General features: G+C 43.6%; 1 protein-coding gene across 6 annotated transcripts in view; it reads right to left on the minus strand.

Moving 5' to 3' along the window:
• Rubcn (rubicon autophagy regulator) overlaps positions 1–23812 on the minus strand; it is a 63571-nt gene that overhangs the window by 24282 nt on the left and 15477 nt on the right. For 5 of the 6 annotated variants that reach the window (XM_041672787.1, XM_041672785.1, XM_041672784.1 and 2 more), the window contains exons 2-6: positions 16435–16588; positions 5981–6064; positions 2920–3076; positions 2105–2211; positions 45–201 (exon numbers count right to left, since the gene is read on the minus strand). In XM_041672787.1, coding sequence (XP_041528721.1) covers positions 45–201; positions 2105–2211; positions 2920–3076; positions 5981–6064; positions 16435–16473 — 544 coding nt within the window. In that variant the 5' untranslated portion in view covers positions 16474–16588. The remainder of the gene's footprint in view (positions 1–44; positions 202–2104; positions 2212–2919; positions 3077–5980; positions 6065–16434; positions 16589–23812) is intronic. The other variant, XM_041672786.1, reaches the window with a different exon arrangement.

Genomic DNA, 23812 nt, shown 5'->3' on the forward strand with positions numbered 1-23812 from the left:
AGCCTATAATGCATGCAGTAATTACACAGCATCTGCCCCCATACCTGAGCTGTGGTTGGCCATGGGTTGGTGGAGGCTAGAGGAGGACCCAAAGCAGGATTGCTGAGCACAGCTAGCTGGAGGGGTATACGTGGAACCAGGCAGAGCCGTCAGACTCTGGCTCTTTGTAACCAGCAGCGGGCTCTCGTGCTTTCTGGCAAACTAAAACAAAAGAAAACATGTCAGAATGAAGCAGGGGCCCTCAGAGGAGGGGCACTCATTACTACAGAAACGCTGATGGGAGCTCGTAGTTGACAGTAGGCCTGGACTACTAGAGCACAGCTACCACAGCATTCAACATCGGAACACTACAGCTTCTGCACTGGAATTCTTCTAGGATAGTTTCTCCTGTAAGTGGTGCAACAAAGAACGCAAGAATATGCACGGGAGGCTGGGAAGACGGTTCAGCAAGTGTTCTTGCTCTGCAAACACAAGGACTAGAACTCACATGTAGGGCCCGGGTCTACCCTTGTTCCTGGGGTGCATCTTGAGGACAGTTTCTGGTCAGCTAACTAAAGCATTCTGTTTGTTCCTGTGCTTCCCGCTGCCCCCGCCTGGGCATTGTTGACTCCATCTTTGGTATGGTAATTTCCCAACTGCCTGGGTGGAAATCCTTGTGCAGCAGCTAGGTATATAAGGATTTCCCCAAGGTTGAATAAACGGCACCCGGCTGATCTCCTTTCAAATGACCCAGGTCTCTTTGTGTGTTCTTTCAATCTCCAGGCCCTTGCCCAACTTGCATATATGTATAGTATAGTGGTGCGCGAACTGTACCGAGGGGGTAACACAGAATCGGGTGTTACACTCACAGCCCTAATACCAGTGTGAAATCCAGGTGGGCATGGCAGCCTGCACGTGGATACCCATAGACATGGGAACAGGTATACAGACATGTATCTACACTACACATAAATACATACCAAAAAGGATGCATGTGAAGTAAAAGTCATATAGACTGGTGGTCTAAGCCATACGTGTCTCTCATGAGCACCTGATCTGAGCTTTGGGAGAGAAGGCAAGTGTGTGTGTGGTTCAGTGCCCTTTTCTTTTTCACTTTTTAGACAGGGCCTTGTCATGTCACTTTGGGTGGCCTGGTACTCACGACGTAGCTCAAAGTGCCCTGCCCTCAAACTCATGTCTATCCTCCCACCTCTTAAGACTCCCAAGTGCTGGGACTACAGTAGCGAGTTTCCATGCCTAGTCCCGGCCCCTAGCGACTTCTTTTGTAGGTAGGGCACACATTCATACCTGTGCACAAACATGGAGGCCAGAGGTTGATGCTGGCCATCTTCTTCAATCACTCACCACCTTCCTTTTGAGACAGGGTCTCTCAGTGGACTTCAGGCTCGCCAGTTCACCTTTCCCTTCCATCATATTCTGCTCCTCTCACCCTACCTCTCACCTCCCCTTTCCTTTTTTATTTTTAAGACAGGATCTCATAGTTTAAGCTAGCATAAAGCTTATTATATAGTCCAGGCTGATCTTGAACTCTGACCCTTCTGTGTCAACCTCCCAAGTACTGGGATTACAGATGCCTGTCAACTTGACACAGTTAAGAGTTTTATCTGGGAGGGGGGACTGTCAACTGGGGAAATGCCTCCATCAGGTTGGCCTGTAGGCAAGTCTGTAGGACATTTTCTTGCTCAATGATTGATGTGGGAGGGTCCAGCCCACTGTGGGTGGTGCCATTCTTGGGCAGGTGGTCCTGGGTTCTGTAAGCAACAGGCTGAGCAAGCCATGCGGAGCAAGTCAGTAAGCAGTGCTCTTCCATGTCTTCTGCATCAGGTTCCTGCTTTGAGTTCCTGTCTCAGTGAACTGTGACTAAGGATATGTAAGCCAAATAAACTCTTTCCTCCCCATGTTGCTTTGTGCCAAGGTGTTTTATGCCAGCAATAGCAAGCAGACCCAGGCAACAGTCGTGTGCTACCACACCCAGCTCCCCAAGCATTTCAAAAATGAAAGTCTCTCAGCTCACAGCCGCCTCAGTGAGAAGTCATCTGTCACTGAGAGTGGCCAGCACGGAGAAGGCCCAGGACAGACGTGGGGATCCCTTTGCCCCCCTTACCATAGATGCATCAATCTGAGCCAGGAGCCGGGGGTTGTTCTGTTCCACTGCTTCCAGGCACTGGAGCATGGCTGTGACGTGGGCATCACTTAGCAGGAAAGCAGTTTCTGGGAAGGGAAAACGTACCATAGCGATGAAGGGTGAAGCTCGGAGAAAGAGACAGAATAAAAAGGAATAGAGGAAAAGCATGTCACTGAGGAGAGGAAGGATCTGGGGACAAGTAAAGTACAGAAGACGCTCAGTTGTATGCAGTCTAACATAAGAAGCTCCAAAATCAGAAGGGTGCAGAATTGGACCTGGCTCTGTGTGACTCTGGCTAAGTCACCTAGCCTCTCTGATTAGAAAACAGTGATCCTCGCCTTTAATCCCAGCACTCGGGAGGCAGAGGCAGGCGGATCTCTGTGAGTTCGAGGCCAGCCTGGTCTACAAGAGCTAGTTCCAGGACAGGCACCAAAAACTACAGAGAAACCCTGTCTCGAAAAACCAAAAAAAAAAAAAAAAAAAAAGAAAGAAAACAGTGATCCTACTACCCAGCTCACGGAGCAGCTGTAAAGAGGGCAGTGGCACAGCGACCAGCACATAGGAAACTCAGTTTGTGGCATTTCTTCTTATAGTTTGCATGCATCAGGACAGGAACAACTTGGCATGGGTGTTTTCCCAAGGTGGCTGAGAGGAGGGCTGGCTATGTGTTTTTGAGTAGAATCCACGGCATCAAGTAAGTTTTAGGAGACCCTGGTACAGAAGCAATCTACTGAAGAACAGAGACAGAAGATCAACAAGCAGTATGCACAACACCCTGAATTGCTTCTACTCACCTGTGTAGAATTTCCTGATATACTGTCTGTCCCCAAGCAGAGGCCGGAGCTGGGCTGAGAGGCAGTGGCACTGCAGGCTATGCTGCAGCCAGAGCTCTGCAACAGCACGCTCGCTCACATCAGCACTGTTCTGGTCATTCTCATGCAAGCTGATGAACTGGGGAGGCAAAGAGGCAGGAGTCAAAACACACACCCTGGCAGACAAAGCGCAGCAGTGAGGGCCTAGGAACCTGAGAACTATGCTGAAGACAGGCGAGAGAAGGCTACCCGGGGTAGCTTCCGAAGATGCAGGAGGAAGACCGTGAAGAGATGAATGGCTTCTCTACCTATCAGACCTCAGGAGAAGCAAGCCTACTAAATCTGGCTCTCTACGGCCTATCTCCAAAGAGGAATCTCTAGGATATTCCCAGGCATTTGACCTCTTGGCTTCTCTCACAGAGTCCTCTATTTCAGTGCCTCCAGAGAGAAATGTGATAAAAAGTCTTGGCATGCATATGTGTAGATGGGTTGGTCTAGGAAAAACACCACCAAAGATGCCCTTGAAATTTTTCTTGAGACTTTCTTCAATGCGCCTGAGTGTGTTGTCTGAATACATACCACATGGATGTAGTGCCCGCAGAGGCTATAAGAGGGCATCTCATCCCTGAGGACTGGAGTTACAGATGGTCGTGAGTCACCATGTGGGTGCTAGGAATTGAGCCTGGATCTTCTAGAAGAGCAGCCAGAGCTCTTATCCACTTACTCAGCTCTTCAGCCTAAAGATTCTCTACGGGACCTCCTCCTCCCTTCAGTGTTTCTAAGACCAAGTTCTCATAGCCAAGATCAGTAACACAAAATGCATCAATAGCAATGTCAGGAAGCCCCTCAGAGGAAATGGCATAGCACCACATCTGAGGTGTGGGAACACACACCTGATGACCCCAGTGCACGGGTAGCTAAGGAAGGAAGACTACACATTCAAGGGCAACCTGGGCTACCTAGTGAAGCTACATCAGTAAACACAACAGAACAGAATGAACAAATGAACGAAGGAAAGATGAGAAGGTGAAAGAAAACAGCAGGTTATGATCTTTTCAGATCAGAAAGGCCAGTATGACCACACACAGAAAGGCCAGTATGATCATATACAGAATGGCCAGTATGACCATATACAGAATGGCCAGCATGACCATATACAGAACGGCCAGCATGACCATATACAGAACGGCCAGTATGATCATATACAGAATGGCCAGTATGATCATATACAGAACGGCCAGCATACCATATACAGAACGGCCAGTATGACCATATACAGAACGGCCAGTATGATCATATACAGAACGGCCAGTATGACCATATACAGAATGGCCAGTATGACCATATACAGAACGGCCAGTATGATCATATACAGAATGGCCAGTATGACCATATACAGAATGGCCAGTATGACCATATACAGAATGGCCAGTATGACCATATACAGAATGGCCAGCATACCATATACAGAACGGCCAGTATGATCATATACAGAACGGCCAGTATGATCATATACAGAACGGCCAGTATGATCATATACAGAACGGCCAGTATGATCATATACAGAACGGCCAGTATGACCATATACAGAACGGCCAGTATGACCATATACAGAACGGCCAGCATGACCATATACAGAACGGCCAGCATGACCATATAGAGAATGGCCAATATGACCATACACAGAACAGCCAGTATGACCATATACAGAATGGCCAGTATGACCATATAGAGAACGGCCAATATGACCATACACAGAACGGCCAGTATGATCATATACAGAACGGCCAGTATGATCATATACAGAACGGCCAGTATGATCATATACAGAACGGCCAGCATGACCATATACAGAACGGCCAGCATGACCATATAGAGAACGGCCAATATGACCATACACAGAATGGCCAGCATACCATATACAGAACGGCCAGTATGATCATATACACAATGGCCAGTATGACCATAATGATCATATACAGAACGGCCAGTATGACCATATACAGAACGGCCAATATGACCATATACAGAACAGCCAGTATGACCATATACAGAACGGCCAGTATGGCCATATACAGAATGGCCAGCCTGACCATATACAGAATGGCCAGTATGACCATACACAGAACGGCCAGTATGACCATATACAGAACGGCCAGCATGACCACATACAGAACGGCCAGTATGACCATAATGATCATACACAGAATGGCCAGTATGACCATATACAGAACGGCCAGCATACCATATACAGAACGGCCAGTATGATCATATACGGAACGGCCAGTATGATCATATACAGAACGGCCAGTATGATCATATACAGAACGGCCAGTATGATCATGTAAAGAAAGGCCAGTATAAAGCCCAGAGTCTTTGTTCACTGGATATTAGGGGGAAAAAAGTATACTTCTTGACCTCATCTTAGCAATAAATCAATAGCTGGGACACACATGAAACAAAACAAGTCATACAAAGAGAAATAAAGAGGGACAATGGACGGATATTTTGCAGTCATTTCATTAATCTAACTTAGATGCGTTTAATTTTCCTATAATAAAAAATTAAGTGCATACATAAAATAGTCATTGACTGAACCAGCTGTGTATCTTTGGTCAAGTCACCTGACTTCGTTGAGTTGTTTCCCTGACTGGAAACCTGGAGCACTATGTGGAGCTGGAGACAGGACACTCCAAAGCAGCCAGAGTGTTGAAGGCAGCACTCAATCCACTGGACTCTGGAATGCTTTATGCCCACAGTCCTCTTACTGCTTTAGGGAAATTCTTGCCATTTCTCCTAGTTTTTTTTTTTTAAGAGTTTCATTAGATCATTTTCACTCATTTCCCAGGAGATGAAAAAGCAACCTGAATGAATTTGGTTTGTTGGTTGGTTAAGCCTTCCCTCTAAGTCACTGCTACCGAGATAATCTCTCCTCTCTAGTTAAAAGAAAGTGGACGCACTCCATCCCAGGGAGAACAGTCTTCTGGCTGAGCACCAGTGAAACTTGCAGCCACCCAGCAAGCCAGCTCCCCTTCACTCTTACCTTCTCAACATGAAGGGCTGAGTGCGGACTGAGCCACCGAATGTCTTTCACAAACTGCCAGTAATCCGCCTGGCGGCTAAACACCTGCCAAACAAACACCAACGTGATGAGCAGATCCTGACTGCTGACAGTAAGAGAGAGATATAAAAGCTGACATAGTAGCACCCCTCTGTAATAGTAGCGCTTGAGAGGTGAAGCCAGAGGGTCTGGAGTTCAAGGCCAGCCTGAGCTGTATAGAGAGACCCTATTTCCAAAACAAGAAAACCAAATAGAGGCAGAAGAGTAGGAAAGGAGGGAGGGGGGAGAAGGGAGAGTGAAAAAAAGAGAATAACCTTCCTTTGCTTCAACAAAGGCTGCCAGCAGCAAGCAAAGGAATATATACACATAATTACTTAAATTGTTTTTTTTTGTTGTTTTTTTTAAATATTTATTTATTTATTTATTATGTATACAATATTCTGTCTGTGTGTATATCTGTAGGTCAGAAGAGGGCACCAGACCTCATTACAGATGGTTGTGAGCCACCATGTGGTTGCCGGGAATTGAACTCGGGACCTTTGGAAGAGCAGGCAATGCTTTTAACCACTGAGCCATCTCTCCAGCCCTGTTGTTGTTGTTTTGACACAGGGTTTCACTGTACTTTTAGAGCCTGTCCTGGAACTAGCTCTTGTAGACCAGGCTGGCCTTGAACTCACAGAGATCTGCCTGCCTCTGCCTCCTGAGTGCTAGGATTAAAGGCATGTACCACCATCTGCCCGGCTCTTAAATTGTTCTTATGTGTATGGGTGTACGTATATACGCATGTTCACAGAAGCCAGAGGTCCACGTTGGGTGAAGTTCCTCAGGAGCATCTTCTACCTTAGTTTTGAGACAGTCTTTCTCTGTAACTCACTCGGTAGGCTAGACTGGCTGGCCTGGATTACAGTGAGTACCGGTTCTGGGGATTGAACTCAGGTCTTCACGCTTGTGTGGAAGCACTTCACGGACTGAACCTAGACTGCTCTGAATAGGTATTACATGCAAATGATATAAAAGGTATACAGTGAAAGTTATCTGTCTCCTACTCCTTTTCTCTTCATTATCTGGTTTCCTACAAGGAAAAAAACTAGTGCAGTCAGTTGACAGGGGTGAATGTCTTTAGTACCTACTGCAAACAAAACAAGGAAACACTTGGTTTTGCCATAGATGTTGGCCAAAAAAGGCTGTATTTTAGAGTCAAAGAAATATGAAGTCCTAGAGAGAATGAAGGGTTTTACCCAGACACGACAATGAAATGTTTTCTATAATGAAACCCCTATAGTGGTTTGAATAGGTATGGTCCCCACAGATTAATGTATTTGAATGCTTGGCCCATAGGGAGTGGCACTATTAGGAGGTGTGGTCTTGTTGAAGTAGGTATAGCCTTGTCAGAGGAAGTGTGTCATTGTGGAAATGGGCTTTGAGGTCTCATATGCTCAAGCTATCAGTGTAGAGGACAGTTCACTTCCTGTTGCCTGGGCTCAAGATATAGAACTCCTAGCTCCTTCTCCAGTACAATGTTTACCTGCACACTGCTGTGCTCCCTGCCACAATGATAACAAACTACACCTCTGAAACTGTAAGTCAGCCCTGATTAAATGTTTTTCTTTATAGGAGTTGCCATAGTCATGGTGTCTCTTCACAGCAATAAAAACCCTAGAAAAGACACCCCCTTCCTGAGATTACGGGGCAGGAGTTTGAATTTAGATTAAGTAATCTTTCAAATATAAAACTAACACAAATATCAAGAGACAAACCAACTAATAGAACAAAATAAACAGCTAGAAAGAGACCTTAAAATACATTAGAAAGTAATGTGGAATTCAAAAAGCATCTCAAAAATCAATGATAAAGAAGGAGGCTGTGGATTAGAGGTTCAGTGCTTGTCAGTGTGAGCAGGGCCCTGGGTTTCATTCCCAAAGGAGGGGAGAGGCATGGTTCAAGTCAATGGAAGGAACCCTATAAACAATTATGTGTCAATTCATTGGAAAACCTTTAACAATAGCTAAATTTCTTAACATTTAATCTACCAAAACTGAACTATGAGGACACAGAAAACCTGAACAGAGCAATGAATGACACTATTTAAATCACTGATAAAATGTGTCCCCATATAACAGAACTCAGGAACAGATGGCTCCACTGATAAATTACCAAATCTCTAGAAACATTGTGATCTCAAAGCCATACAAAGATGCAACAAAAAAACTGTTAATCAAAATCCTCAATGAACATAAATATAAAGTTTCTAATCATAATATTAACAAACAAACACCTTAAAAAGATTGTATGCCAGCCAACAAGATGGATCAGTGGATAAAGGGGCTTGCTACTATGCCTGACAACCTGAGTTTAAGCCCCAGAACCAATATCGTAGAGAGAGAGAAGACCAACTTTCTGACTGCATGCATCCCTAAATAAACAAATGAATAAATGTTAAAAAAAAAACTTTAAAAAAGAGTCTACAGGGGCTGGAGAGATGCTTCAGAGGTTAAGAGCACTGACTACTCTGCCAGAGGTCCTGAGTTCAAGTTCCAGCAATCACGTGGGTGGCTCACAAAAATCTGTAATGAGATCTGGCACTGTCTCCTGGAAAGTGTATATATAATAAATAAATAAATAAATGTAAAAAAGGGGGGTTGTCATGGTTATGGAATGTAGCACTAATAATAATAATAATAATAATAATAATAATAATAAAAAGAGTCTAAGATCTACAATGTGACCCTTACACCTGAGGCTCAGGGAACATGACACAAGGACAGAAGGAAGATCAGAGCAATTGTGAGTGCCAGGGGACTAGGATGTCTACTGTGAGACAGACTTCTGTAAGTGACAGGAAGCTGCACCATTAAGTCTTAACAATAGGGCTGCTTAAGTAAGACCTGTACAAGGACATCAGCTGAGTCAACGCAGAGGGGAAGACCTCACAGGACCTCGCCCTAGACAAGAGCTACAGATAGGCAACAGCTGCTGGGAGAAGGCGATTGTTCTTCTCTAGAGGTTTTCATAGAAGATACTAGCATATTATAACCACTATTTTATTCTTCTCTAGGTTTTCATAGAAGATACTAGCATATTATAACCACTATTTTATTCTTCTCTAGGTTTTCATAGAAGATACTAGCATATTATAACCACTATTTTATTCTTCTCTAGGTTTTCATAGAAGATACTAGCATATTATAACCACTATTTTATACTGTCCCCTTTCACTTAACATACATTGTAACTGATCCTGTAAAACCATGACTTTACAATATTACATTTATTTATAATGTGTGTGGGTGGGGGGTGTACACTGCTCAAAGTCATGCCACGGTGTACACGCAGAGGTCAGAGGGTGACTGGTGGGAGTTAGTTCTCTGCTTCTCCATGTGGGCCCCTCAAGTTGTTAGGCTTGGCAACAAGTACTCTGACTCACTGAGACATCCTGTTGGCCCTTTAGTTGTTGTTTTAATCATATATATACACAATGTACACACACACACACGAAAAACCAGGAGCTGAGCACAGTGCCCAATTCCTATAAATGTAGCACAAAGGAGACAAAGACAGGAGGATCTCAAGTTGGATGTTAACCTGGGCTACACAGTAAGACCTTATCTCAAAACACAAAACCAAAACAAAAATCAGGATGAATAACAAGAAATTATTCATATTTACTTTCACAAGCATACATTCTCTGGATGGAAGCTGGTAGTAAATTATGTGATCAGAAGATAATCAATGAGAGACTATATGGTTTTATACTCGACTTTTTAGCCATGTAACCATGTAAGAAGTGTACTACCTACACAAAAATTAAACATTTTAATGTAACTTACCTAGTGATACATATGGTACAATCTTAACTACTTTAAAAGACATAAAAGTGCCTTTTTTAAAGATTTATTTATTTATTATGTATACAGAATTCTCAGTGCTCTGCCTGCAGGCCAGAAGAGGGCACCAGATCTCAATGCAGATGGTTGTGAGCCACCATGTGGTTGCTGGGAATTGAACTCAGGCCCTTTGGAAGAGCAGGCGGTGGGTGCTCTTAACCACTGAGCCATCTCTCCAGCCCCATAAAAGTGCCTTTTAAATATAAGGGTTTAAATATAAAGAGAAAGATAAGAAAAAAATAAGACCATCCAACAGAATGCTAAACAGTAGATATTATTACTTGGTATTAAGATTATGGGCTATATTTATTTTTCTGAGTCTTTTTAGTATATGTCAAAGTTTCAACAAATAATAATATATTGTGCATATTTTTAAAAACAGATAGATTTTTTTCATTATTATTACTTTAAAAATCATGGCCAGGCGGTGGTGGCCCATGCCCTTAATCCCAGCACTCAGAAGGTAGAGAGGTTGGTGGGTCTCTGAGTTCGAGACCAGCCTGGTTTACAGATCAAGTTCCAGGACAGTCAGCACTACACAGAAAAACCCTTCTTGAAAAAAAAGGCTACCTTGGGGCTAGAGAAATGGCTCTGAGGTTAAAAGCACTGGCTACTCTTGTAGAGGACCTGGGTTTGGGTCCCGGACCCACATGACACTTACAACTGCCTGTAACTCCAGTTCCAAGTCATCCAAAAGCCTTCTTCTGGCTTCCATGGGTAACAGGCATGCACATGGTACACATGTAGATAACATACTCATACACATTAAAAAATAAATCATTAAAAAACTGTATTGAAGGGGGCTGGAGAGATGGCTCAGTGGTTAAGAGCATTGCCTGCTCTTCCAAAGGTCCTGAGTTCAATTCCCAGCAACCACATGGTGGCTCACAACCATCTGTAATAAGGTCTGGTGCCCTCTTCTGGCCTGCAGGCATACACACAGACAGAATATTGTATACATAATAAATAAATAAATAAATATTTAAAAAAAAACTGTATTGAAGCTGGGCGGTGGTGGCGCACACCTTTAATCCCAGCACTGGGGAGGCAGAGGCAGGTAGATCTCTGTGAGTTCGAGGCTAGCCTGGTCTACAAGAGCTAGTTCCAGGACAGGCTCCAAAGCTACAGAGAAACCCTGTCTCAAAAAAACAAAAACAAACACACACACACACACACACACACACACACACACACACAATTGTGCTGGGCCGACACTGCTAAGCAGTTTGTTCTAGGCGCTACTCACTCCCACTCAGTTGTTTCCAGATCTCTAAGCAGCAGGACCGAGAGATAGTATCATTATGCTTTGCCTTTCAAAAGGAGTAAAGGTGATGCAGGCTGACAAAAATGAGATCCCTCTAAGAAAATGGTCCTGATGTCACAGCTTCCCAGGGGCCCTTGGTGACTAAAACAAAAGAGAACTCACACCCATAACACATCCTTACGAAAACAAAGGGGAGAGATGACCACGGTGAATCATCACGTCCCTTCCCCTTCCCAAGGACACAAACCCAGAATAGCTCCCTGATGACACAGCAGCCCGAAACCTTTGAAAGCACTCAGCGTTCTGGACTGAGACAGCAGGAGAAAACAATTCCGACACCGGCCTGACTCCTTAGACTGACGTGGAGGTTTTGTTTCTAGTTTTTTCCTACTGGAGCCGCTATGTGCTATGTGCCTCTACATGTTGTAGTGTGTCTGTGTGTCAAGTGGCTGTCTCTGCTCCCATTTCCCGTGTCTGTGTGTCAAGTGGCTGTCTCTGCTCCCATTTCCCGTGTCTGTGTGTCAAGTGGCTGTCTCTGCTCCCATTTCCCAGCACCAGCTAGTTTCTAAGTGGTCAGACACATTCTTTAAAAACATTTTCATTCTGAAGAACAGGTGCTTTCATAAACGCTATCATTTTGAGAACTCTGACAAGATATGTTAGTAGTACTTTGCATTTGCGAGCTTGTTTTATTTGAGAATCTTATCAACATTTCTCCTTTTGTGGTACATATGGATGGTGAAACTATCATGTAATCTAGTCAGGTTACTATGTGATGATGTAAAATTAGTAACAGGGCCAAGAAAGAACTTCTGTTATCAAGCACCACCAAGTGCTCTAACTACGGAACAGCAGCACTACTAACCTGGTTGCTATTTTGTCACCAGCCTGGGAAACTTGTACTTTGTTTTTAACAAAACATTTTGGCATGAATCCCAAATTTCTGAATGGAACACTGGGTAGTTCAATACTTCAAATTAGCATAAAAACACCAAGATGAAAGGCAGTCTCCTGGGAGAAAATATATTCAGTTTTGGCTGTGCTTGTTGGGTAGGAAAGAGAGCCAGCCAGATGATAAAATAGAGGAGACAGCTGGTCTAGACCTAGAACTCAGAGCTGAGATCTGAGCTGGGGGTTACAGATGCATGGGTAAGACTGAGACTGCTTCAAGAATACAGAATGGGGCTGGAGAGATGGCTCAGAGGTTAAGAGCATTGCCTGCTCTTCCAAAGGTCCTGAGTTCAAATCCCAGCAACCACATGGTGGCTCACAACCATCTGTAATGGCATACACACAAACAGAATATTGTATACATAATAAATAAATATTTATTAAAAAAATGAATACAGAATGATTCCGTCTTTAAAGATCCATTCAAAGATCTGTAAAGGACAAGGGAGGTAAAGGTCCCTGCCAAGCCTAATGCCCTGTGTTCAATCCCAGGACCCACATGATGGAAGGAACGGACTCCTGCAAGCTGGCCTCTGATTCACCATGCATGTACCCCCAAAATAAATAAATACAATCATTTTTAAATGTGTGAGCCAAGAAGACAGTCCAGGGATAGAAACTGAAGACCAGTCACACATAGGACAATGCTTCCATGGCATCAAGAAATGATGGTGGCCAACAGTATTGAACTTACACAGTCAAAGGAGAATTGACCTTGAGTTACTAAGCCAACTTCTCCAGTGAATTCTAAGACTTTCCAACAGGCCCAAAACTGCTGTTCAGGGGCAACAGAGCCCTACTTTTAGAACAGAGGGCAACATACTAAGTCCTTTGATGCCAATCCAATATTTTCCAGTGTGACAGCCAGCAGAAAATAAATGCAAGTGAGAGAAGAGAAACATAGCTCTGGTAAAAAGGACTTCCTTGCTGTGGAATGTTTGTTCAACTAGGCAATGATGTGTTACAATTGTTTATGGTCCAGATTATTTGTTTGACTATGTAAAGATGTGTTGCATTTGTTTTACCTTGGGCGCCTAGGAACCTGATTGGTCTAATAAAAAGCTGAATGGCCAATAGCTAGACAGTAGGTGGGTCTGGCGGGCAGAGGAAACAATAGGTGGAGGAATCTAGGCTCAAGAGAGAGGAGAGGGAGAAAGAGAGGAAGACGCCAGGGGCCAGTCAGCCAGACATAGAAGAAGCAGGAAAAGTAGGACATACAGAATGAAAGAAAGGAAAAAAGCCCCGAGGCAAAAAGATTAAGAGAAACAGGTTAAATTAATTTATAAAAGGTAGTAGGACAAGCATAAGATAAAGCTGAGCATTTATAGCTAATAATAAGTCTCTGTGTCATGATTCGGAGGCTGGCAGTCCAGGAAAGCCTGCTACACTTCCTGGGAAGAATAGTAGTCCCTGGCAAGGGCAGATGAATGATTGAGAGCCCTTAATTATGTGTGCACTAGTGAGGCCTGAATTTGTGTATGTGCAGGCGTACATGCATGAGGCCAGAAAACAGCCTTGGGTGTCATCCCTCAAGTACTGTCCACCTTATTTTTTGAGACAGGGTTTCTTACTGGCCTTGACCTGGTCAAACTGGTTAGGTTGGCTGGCCAGAGACTGGGATTCCTACCTTTCGGTAAGTATTTTGTCCAACTCTGCTTTGGAGTTCAAGATACCTGACGGCTATCCCAGAAGAAAAGTCTTTAGATTCTCTGGGTCTGAAGTTCAAGAGAAGTCGGGGCTAGGAGAGTGGAGTCCAGGATTTCTTCTGGGCAGAAAGCTGAGACACAGTTCTAAACAGGATGACTAAATCACCACCCCCTCTTACTGGCACCATGGCTCAGAGAACATTGAGGAAGAGGTAGGAGGAATGTGAAAACCCGAGGATGGAGAGGAGCATGTGAAATGCCGTCTTCTGGACAGGACAGTTGCATGCACTGCAGGGCAGTTGCAGTGAGCTCATTTGAGGCTGCAGTTACCTGTGCAGGGTCAGGCCAATAAGATAAGCCAAAATCCCAGCAGGCAGCATTAACTGGACTCAGTGGGTTATAAGAACAAACTAACATACAGAAGGGGAAGACATGGAAGTGGGGGCCTGTGCTGTCTATCGGGGAGTGGCCAGTAGAGTGCGAGATGAGAATGGCAAGACAGTGGTGGATGGCACCAAGACACACTGTATACATGTAAAAACTGTCAAAGAATAAATAAAATGTATGCTAAAAACTGAAACAAAAAATTTTAAATTACAGAAACAACAAAAATAAGAAAGAAAATTGAAAGGGGAGAGCTGCTGCCATCGCCTAGCCTCTGAGTGCACTGAACATATATGGTGCACAGACATACATGCAGGCAGAATGCCCATACATGTAAAATTATAAATAAATCTTTAAAAAACTACCACTCAGAAACCTTAAACAGTTATCTACAAAGTAATGTTCAAAGCATATCCTGACGCTTTTAAATTACTCCTCAGATGTGTCCTAGGTTGCTTTCAAAGAAGAAACCCAAACAACTCAATCGTATCCACTGATACTCACTGCTATAGTTTAAAAAAAACGGTCCGAGAGGGAGAGATGCCATCTGGGCTGGCTAGGTAATGCCAGCACTATTAATATTCATGCCGTCTTCCTGCTATTTCAAGAACGGGTCCTGGCTAGTCCTGCCAGGATAGTATACAATTCTTTTACCCTGTTTTAAATTAAAGTAACAACAAAAGTCTATATTTAAGACAATCCAGAGTGGTGTAGGAGGTCCTTCTGTTTATGTGTTGCTTTCATTGGTTGAATAAAGAAACTGCCTTGGCTTTTGATAGGGCAGAACTTAGGTAGGTGGAGTAGACAGAACTGAATGCTGGAAAGAAGGGCAGAGAGACAGAAGCCATGGCTTTCCTGCCTGAGACGGACGCTGGTTAGAATCTTGCCGGTAAGGCACAGTCATGTCGTGATACACAGATTTTAATAGAAATGGGTTAAATTAAGATGTAAGAAGTAGCCAATAAAGAAGTTAGAGCTAATGGGCCAGGCAGTGTTTAAATGAATACAGTTTCTGTGTGATTATTTCAGGTGTAAGCTAGCCGGGTGGCTGGAACAGAACAACCCACCCCCCCTCCACCTCCTTGCAACACCAGAGTCAGAGGAAGAAAAGATGGTTTTGGATCAAACAAGAAACATTAATTCTAATTACGCAAACTCATCAAGCCCAAGGATCTATCTCCACAGCACACACTGGTCTCTAGGCCAAAGCCTTCCAAGTACAGAATAATTGACCGCATGGAATTTCAGTTTCTTACTAAGCAGAAACATTTCCTGGATGAAAGAGACTGTACACATTTTGTATCAGCTTTATTCCATATTCCAATATTCCACATTGGGTGGGGGGCTTGGAGAGAAAGCATGGTTTTTCTATTTACTGATTAACTGAGTAAGTGACTTCAGTGCTGGGGCTTGAACCCGGGGCCCTGCACACACAGCAATTGCTTTACCACCACTGGGCTCCAGCCCCAGATCAAAAGCATGGTGCTAAAAGAAGACTAAAATTAAGGGAGAGGAAAATCTTCCTGGTTATGGTTGATGATAAAAATGGTCTTCTAGGGGCTGGAGAGATGGCTCAGTGGTTAAGAACATGGTTGCTCTTCCAGAGGACCTGGGCTTAACCCTAGCACCCATATGTCCGCTTCCAAGCATCTGTGACTCCAGTCCCAGGTGATCCGATGCCCTCCTGTGGTCTCTGAGGGCACCAGCCATGCATGCAGCATACAGACGAACATTCAGGCAAACACCCATAAACTTAAAAAATAAATCAATAAATATTAAAAATAGTGACTTTAACAGCAACAACAAAGACTGGGCAGTGGTGGCACTAACGAAAGAATTCGAGGGCAACAGCCAGAAGCTGAAAAGGACAAGGAGAGAAGGAACATTTAGCACTTCCTAGGAGTGCAGCACAGCAGACACCCTGGCTTGAGTCTAATGAAACTTATTTGAGAATTCTAACCTCAGGAGCTGAAAGATAATAAATCTGTAACTAGTCAGTAAATTCATCTTTGTTATGGAATCAACAGGAACCAAACTGACCTAACCTCTTGCTGCTGTGCTGCCTGTCCTGGCGGTTTATTCATTCCTCTGGCATCTATGGCGGCACTGAGTGAGAGAGATGGGGGTGGGGGTGGGGCAGAAAGGCAGATGCACATGTACACAAGCATGCAAACACATGTAGTCAGTTCTATACTTAGGATCTCACATAAACCAGTGGGCTTCACCTTTTCTCTGCCAACCACCTTCATGCAACTGTTTTCCAAGAGATTTAGCCAATTAGATAGGGGGAAAATTAATTCTACATACCTGGTCATGGATGAGCCCATGATATAGAATGTTCTGCATGTCCCTGCAAAGCCGCTCCAGGCCACCATACTTGGACCAGACATTGGGGCAGTTGGCTGACACCAAACCCTCCACAGTAGTCTTCAAATTACCCAGCAACTGCCAATGCTCTCTCCTGAAATCATATCAATGGTTAGTTAAGTTTGCTGAACCTGACCTTCACCATACATGTCAGTGTCTCCTGCCTGACATTCTCTCTTCCATTCATTTTTCTCTTCAACATAAGGCTCCATTCTGAGAGTACTATAGTTATAAACACTTGAGCCCTTACACTTACACTGCATATCATGGCTACTTGTGATTTTAGGAGTGCAACCCATTAAGAGCCATTTCTGAGCTAGGCAGTGGTGGCACACACCTTTAATCCCAGAATTTGGGAGGCAGAGGAAGGTGGATCTTGAGTTTCAGGTTAGCCTGGTCTACAGAGCGAGTTCCAGGACAGCTGGAGCTACCCAGAGAAACCTGGTCTTGAAAAACAACAAAACGAAATAAAAGACCTATTTCTGAACAATGATAATACAAAGGGAAAAGAGGAGAACACCCACCCACAATCAGAAATCTTTTTTTTTTATTGTACTTTCATTTGTATGGATGTTTTGCCTACATACTTGTCTGTGACCATATCAGGCCTGATGATAGTAGAGGCCACTGGATCCCCTGACACTGGAGTTATAGATGATTGTGAGCTGCCATGAAGGCCCAGATCTACTAGAAGAACAGGAAGTGCTACTTACCACTGATCCACCTCTCCAGTCCCAAATCAGAAATCTTTTATGATATAAATCCAACCACCCTGCTTCTTCTTTACTGTACTCCCTAGCACTAGGTGAATTACAGCAAAGGACAGATACATACAAACACTTACAAGCAAACATGACAGGTAAGGACACAAACTACTTGTCATTTGAGGGTCTCGTGTATTCTAGGCTTCCCCTGACCTCACTTGGTAGCTGTGGATAACTTTGAATTTGTGGTCCTACTGCCATACCCTCCCAAATGCCGACATCACAGGTGTGTGCTACAGGCTCTGATGTTGTGAAGTGCTAGGGATCGAACCCAGAGCTCTCTTATGCTAGACAAAACACTCGACCAACTTGTTTGTTGGTACTAAACACCCCAAGCCAAACATAAGGCTTTTTGCCTCCATGATTTTTAAGTGAACACTGAAACAAAAGAGGTTTTAAGTTTGCATTGAAGTCACTTTAAGACACGTCCCCAGACCAGCCAGCTGTCACCTTGTTCTCCTAGACTATTTGATGTACTTCACTGTGAAATCAGAAAATTGCTGCCCTGATCATCTTTCAGGTTCCTCTTAATCCCTAGCAATTTCTCTGCACAGCTTTTAACCAGCAAAACTCAACACCAAGTGCAATAGAATGCGGGACCCGAATGCACTGATCAAACTGGACAAGGGAAGCATACGGAGATGATGCGTCACTCTTGGCCTCTTGGGCCCCCAACTGTAACAATACACACATTATCTTTCTTTCCATTATTAGACTACCGCTCTTTCCTCTTTTCATGGCGATCATAGGAAATAAGAAAGACTTCCTCAGGAAACTTTATCATAACGATTTTATATCATATAAATGCCAGCAGAGGATGGATCCTGAATTATAATCCTTTCCATCAATACAAAACTAATCTTTTGTGTATTTTCTGAGCAATTTTAGAAGAGTGGATGAGTAAAGGCAGATAAGTAAAACCCATAAATAAAATGAGTGACAGAATGGGGTGGAGACTCAGCTATAGAGAAAATGAGTGACAGAATGGGGTGGAGACTCAGCCATAGAGAAAATGAGTGACAGAATGGGGTGGAGACTCAGCCATAGAGAAAATGAGTGACAGAATGGGGTGGAGACTCAGCCATAGAGAAAATGAGTGACAGAATGGGGTGGAGACTCAGCCATAGAGAAAATGAGTGACAGAATGGGGTGGAGACTCAGCCAAAAAGGGAGGGTCAAGAGGATTGGGCTTTTTGCTTTGAAGGCCTTGTGAACAAGAATTTGTTTGAACTGGAAGACATTCAGGTTTTCTTTTCCTTATTAAATATCTGAATCACCAGCTGGGCATAGTGGTTCACACCTATAATCCCAGCACTCAGAAGGCTTCAACAGGAAGATTGCCATAAACTCAAGGCCAGCCTGTATTACAAAGAGAGTTCCAGACAGAGAAACACTCGGTCTCAAAAACAAAAATATTGAGTCACCAGACTTCTCTTGTATTTCTATGCCAGTCGTAAACTGCCTACTGAACTAAAGTAATCACTCAAAATGCCATTTATGTTTATACTGAGAAACTACCACTCTAGAGGCTGACTCCAACTGCTGCTCACTGACTGCATCCTATGTTTCAGCAGGGTTAATCAACCTCTGGTCTACTTTGACGGACGAGGTGTTCACATTCCAACAAACTACAATCAAGCCTTACAGGTCTAACAGCTGGTGTGGCTCGGCAAGAGGCTGCATACCTGTGTTCTGATTCATCCTGGGTCAATACGTCATTAACTTCTTAAAGAATATTACGAAGTAGACAGCATTCTTTGCTCCCAAAATTCTACAAAGAACATGGAAGTCCTAGAACCTCTGATCTACCAATAATATCCTCTGGACAAAGCTAAGGAATCATCCTTTCCCACAAGAAAGTGTCCCTGAGATGCCAAATGACAAAGAAACGTGGCTTTAATGTGGTATCCCAGGAGCTCTGTGCTTTGTAAATGCTCATTTGGGAGAATGATAAGCCTGAAAATTTTGTATTTACATAGTTAGAGTATGACTTTTAGTGTTCTCTATCTTAATGACAGAAATATTTTCAGAGGGTTGAGATATTAAATCAACTTGAAGCCAGGAGGTGGTGGCACACACCTTTAATCCCAGCACTCAGGAGGCAGAAGCAAGTGGATCTCTGTGAGTTCAAGGCTAGCCTGGTCTACAAGAGCTAGTTCCAGGAGAGGCTCCAAAGCTACAGAGAAACCTTGTCTCAATAAATAGATAAATTAAATAAATAGCTTTAGATGTAAGTAAAGAGACCACCGTGGAGAATCAAGTGCTGCTGCTGCCCCCCCCAGCGTGCGTGTGCCAGCGCGCGCGTGTGTGTTTATTTGTACAGGTACACATGCAGGCCAGAGGTCAACCCCAGCTGTTGGTCTTTAGGAGCCCTACACTTGTTTTCTGAAACACGGTCTCTTACAGGTTACAAACACATACCTGGCGTTGTCGTTCGTTTGCTTGTTTTTAACATGGGCACTAGGGCAACACCTTCATCCACTGAGTCACCCCGCCCCCCCACGACCCTTCTAAGAAGCAGAAGGAAACCACTCTAGCCTGTCCTTTCACAGCATGCCATTCAACCAGGACAGACACACTCTGAGACCACAGTTAGAGGTCAAACTGTGCCAAGCCAAGCAGTGATCTGATCCCTGAAACAGAGGGTGGGGTACGACATCAACATGATAGAACACCAAAAAAGAAAGAAATTTTCATCAGAAAGCTTTCCAAAGCTATGAGAGCATGAGAGAGAGAGAGAGAACTGATCTCAATGTGAAAATACTAAAAAATAAAACATGCTACAGTGTTCCTTTGGTAATCTGAGGGGACCACAAAGGAGAGGAGGTGTTAAGCCTTTTTCTGAGATTAGCAACTAATAAAGGCTCCCCGGGGGCTGGGAAGATGGCTCAGTGGTTAGGAGCATGTCCAGAGGACTTGGACTCAGTTCCCATCACTCAAATGATGGCTCACAACTGTCTGTGACTCCAATTCTAGGGGATCCAACACCCTCTTCTAGCCTCTGAGGGTGCACACATACACATGCAAATAAACATTCATACACATAAAAATAACAAAATTTTTAAAAAAGAAGCAATTGTCTGAACCAATTTAGCAAACAAGAACTGGAAAGTACCATAAAGCATTTTTAAACATCAAATGTCAAAAAGTGTCTCGTGCTGAAGGACTCTGACTCGGCAAGCCCCTGGGACTTTCAAAGCCAGAGTTTCTAGAAAGAATCGGTTCTTCCTCTAGGTACAGAAAGACACAAAATAAAAGAGAAAGAATTGAGCTGGAGAGATGGCTCAGCGGTCACTGAGCACTGGATGCTCTTTCAGAGGACCTGGGTTCAATTCCCAGCACCCACATGGCAGCTCACACCTGTCCGTAGTTGCAATTCCAGGAGTTCCAACACTTTCACACAGACACACATGCAAGCAAAAAAAAAAAAATCAATACACATAAAAATAAATAATAAATAATAAAGCAAATTAAAATAAATAAAAATTTTTAAAAAGAGAATTATTGGTGACACTGAGGTAACAAGAGATTCCATACTTAATTTAACATTAATCCATATTTGGCTATATAATTTGTTTTTAATTACACAGTATTTAACTTTTAGATTTTGTGATTAGATATTTATGCTGGTTCTTAAATACAATGCTTATGTAAAAACATATTTGGCCCTATTGTACAGTCTCCTAACTCCGGAGTATGCAGGAGAACCTAGCCATTAGCTGGCCCTGTTCTTTTAATAGCAGTATCTTGATATATAGGAAGAAATTAACATTATCTCTAGACAGCTTTATAACTTATACCTATTCGACAAATGCTTCGCCAGACATACCAAACTTGAATGAAACTGGAATTATTGAATTCCAACAATAAACAGATTGAACAAAAGGCAGGAGGATTCCTTACACTAGGAACTATATCCATGGCTGACATACAGGCTCCTTAGTGTGGAGTCCACAAGTGAGGCCATCGCCTGGTCTCAATCTAAATACTAACCTTTCTGCTAGATTCCTCACTCTCCATACACTAAAGACTACTTAGTACACTCTGTACCACGTGCATGGCACCCTCACTCTGACTTCTGGCATTTCATTCACCGGATCTGTCCACTTAGAATGATCTCTCCTCTCGTTGTCTTATTTAGGGATTTGGGTTCGGCTCCAGCTCAACTTGTCAGAGATTTTGAATAATCTGCCTCACTATAATTCCTTTGCTAGGATCCCCCTATCCTATGCTATCAACAGACAATTCTTCCTCATAAAACTTAAAAATTGCTATCTTAATCACCACCTGTGGCTAGTGCCAATCATTTTGTTAAAGCAGGTTCTATAATCAAGCAGAAAAGCTGACAAAACATTGTAGGAAATGATCTTTAATCCCAACACTTTAGAGGCAGAGACAGGTGAGTTTGGGGCCAGCCTGGTCTAAAGAGCTGGACAGTCATTGTTACAACAAAGAAACCCCTGTTGTAAAATATTAGTTTAAGATGTGGTACATTCTTTTATGCTGCAGAACCTTTGTTTAATGATGCAAAGGTGTGTTGCATTCTTTTATGTTGCCTTTGTTTAACTATGAAGCTGTGGTGCCTGCCTAACACACCCGATTGGTCTAATAGAGAATGGACCAGCCAATGGCTAGGCAGGAGAAGGATAGGCAGAGCTGCCAGGCAGAGAGAATAAATAGAAGGAGAAAAAAGGAGAAGAAAAAGGAGTGAGAAAGGGAGGAGTGGAGAACAGCAGGGACAGCTACCCAGCCACACAACCAGCCACCGAGAAGGAAGGAAAGAAAGGTAAATAGAATGGAGAAAGGGAAAAGCCCAGAGACAAAAGGTAGATGGGATAATTTAAGTTAAGAAAAGCTGGCTAGAAACAAGCCAAGCTGCCAGATGGTGGTGGCGCATACCTTTAATCCCAGCACTTGGGAGGCAGAGGCAGGTGGATCTCTGGGAGTTCGAGGCCAGCCTGGGCTACAAGAGCTAGTTCCAGGACAGAGTCCAAAGCTACAGAGAAACCCTGTCTCAAAAACAAAACAAAACAAAACAAACAAACAAAAAAAAAAGAAACAAGCCAAGCTAAGGCTGGGCATTCATAAGAAAGAATAAGCCTCTGTATTTATTGGTAGCTGGGTGGTAGGCCCCCAAAGAGTGAAAAAAAAGAACCCAACTAGAAACCCTGTCTAATAAAACCAAAATAAATTAATTAAGATAACTAAAATGGAAGGGTGGCAAAGATGAGGTAGAAGTGAAAGAGAAACTTCTATCTCAGAGAATTGATAAGGAGCTGTGGGGTAGACACCCGTGAAGCCCCTGAGGCACAGCACTGCCATCAGCTGACAGACTTCCCTCCCCTTCATCCAGACAGAGGCACTTTCCTAAAGGCTGCAGGGGTGCATCTGCAGGCAGGGGAGTGGGGGAGGGCAGGAGTGGGATGTGTGTGATTCAAACAACTGAACTACAGAGTGAAGAATGCTCAAAACTCCCATGATCACCTGCTTCACCACCGACCTGATGCACCGTCAATCCTTGGCCTTGTCAGGGTGAAAAGGAAAATCACGGAGGGCAAAAGTGATGAGGAATGTGAATGAATGTAGAGAAAGAGTCGGTTGTGATGGAGAGGTGGAGAGGGCCAGTCAGGTCAGGAATGCCTTCGACAGAGATCACTTAAGGATGATTGTTACACTCTTCAGGCAAAGAGGAGAGAGACACCGCAGGAGTGCACAGAAGCCAGAACGAGAAGGCTGGGAAAGTCTAGGGACTGAGCGTCATGAACCATGACTGGGAGCTTCAGGGGGACCAAAACTCAAACTGAATACTAGTGTAGGAATTTGGACTATATTCTATTTTCTCTATTCCCTTTAATTGCTAAATTCTATATATTACAATTCGATTTTCATGCAAGTATATAATGTACTATGAGCACACTACTCTCAAACCCCACTACATTCCCCTTTCATTGCTCGCATTGTCCCCTTGGTTCCCCAGACAGTTTCACTTCCATTTTCATGTGGTCAGTACATTTATGACCTTATGTATCTATAAAGGATAAGGAGAGAAAAGTGAGAGGCAATGAGACAGTTAACCTTATGAGACGAACTTATATGATTCTCCTCAGCAGCATCCATTTTCCTACAAACAATGTAACTTCGGATTTCACTACGGCTGAAGAAATTCCACTGCATATCCAAACTACAAGGGGAAAGAAATCACTGAACATCCCTGGGCAAACGCTGTAGGGACTTTGTTTCTGACGCATTAAGTAAGTAGCAGTATGGAGACCTACAACGTTTAGAGAGGCCAATGAGTTCAGTGGTTGTTAGAATAATCTCCACTGTGAGATTATGACTGCAAATGGCCATGTGACCTGCACCTGCCTGGAATCCATGACCTGGTGAAAACGGAACCACTTACAGAAAGGAACCACCTTTATCACTTATTTTGGTCACAAGGCCAACACAGTCCAGGCCCCAGGGAGCAGTGTGCTCGACGTGCTGAATGTCAGACACTGGCCAGCCCCTGAACGCCTGCTTTTGCTGGAGCTGCCGGACTGCATCCTTTCTGC

Source organism: Microtus oregoni, unplaced genomic scaffold (genome assembly GCF_018167655.1).
Source record: "Microtus oregoni isolate MIOR12 unplaced genomic scaffold, Mior012 000023F_ref0000262, whole genome shotgun sequence".
NCBI lineage: Eukaryota > Metazoa > Chordata > Mammalia > Rodentia > Cricetidae > Microtus > Microtus oregoni.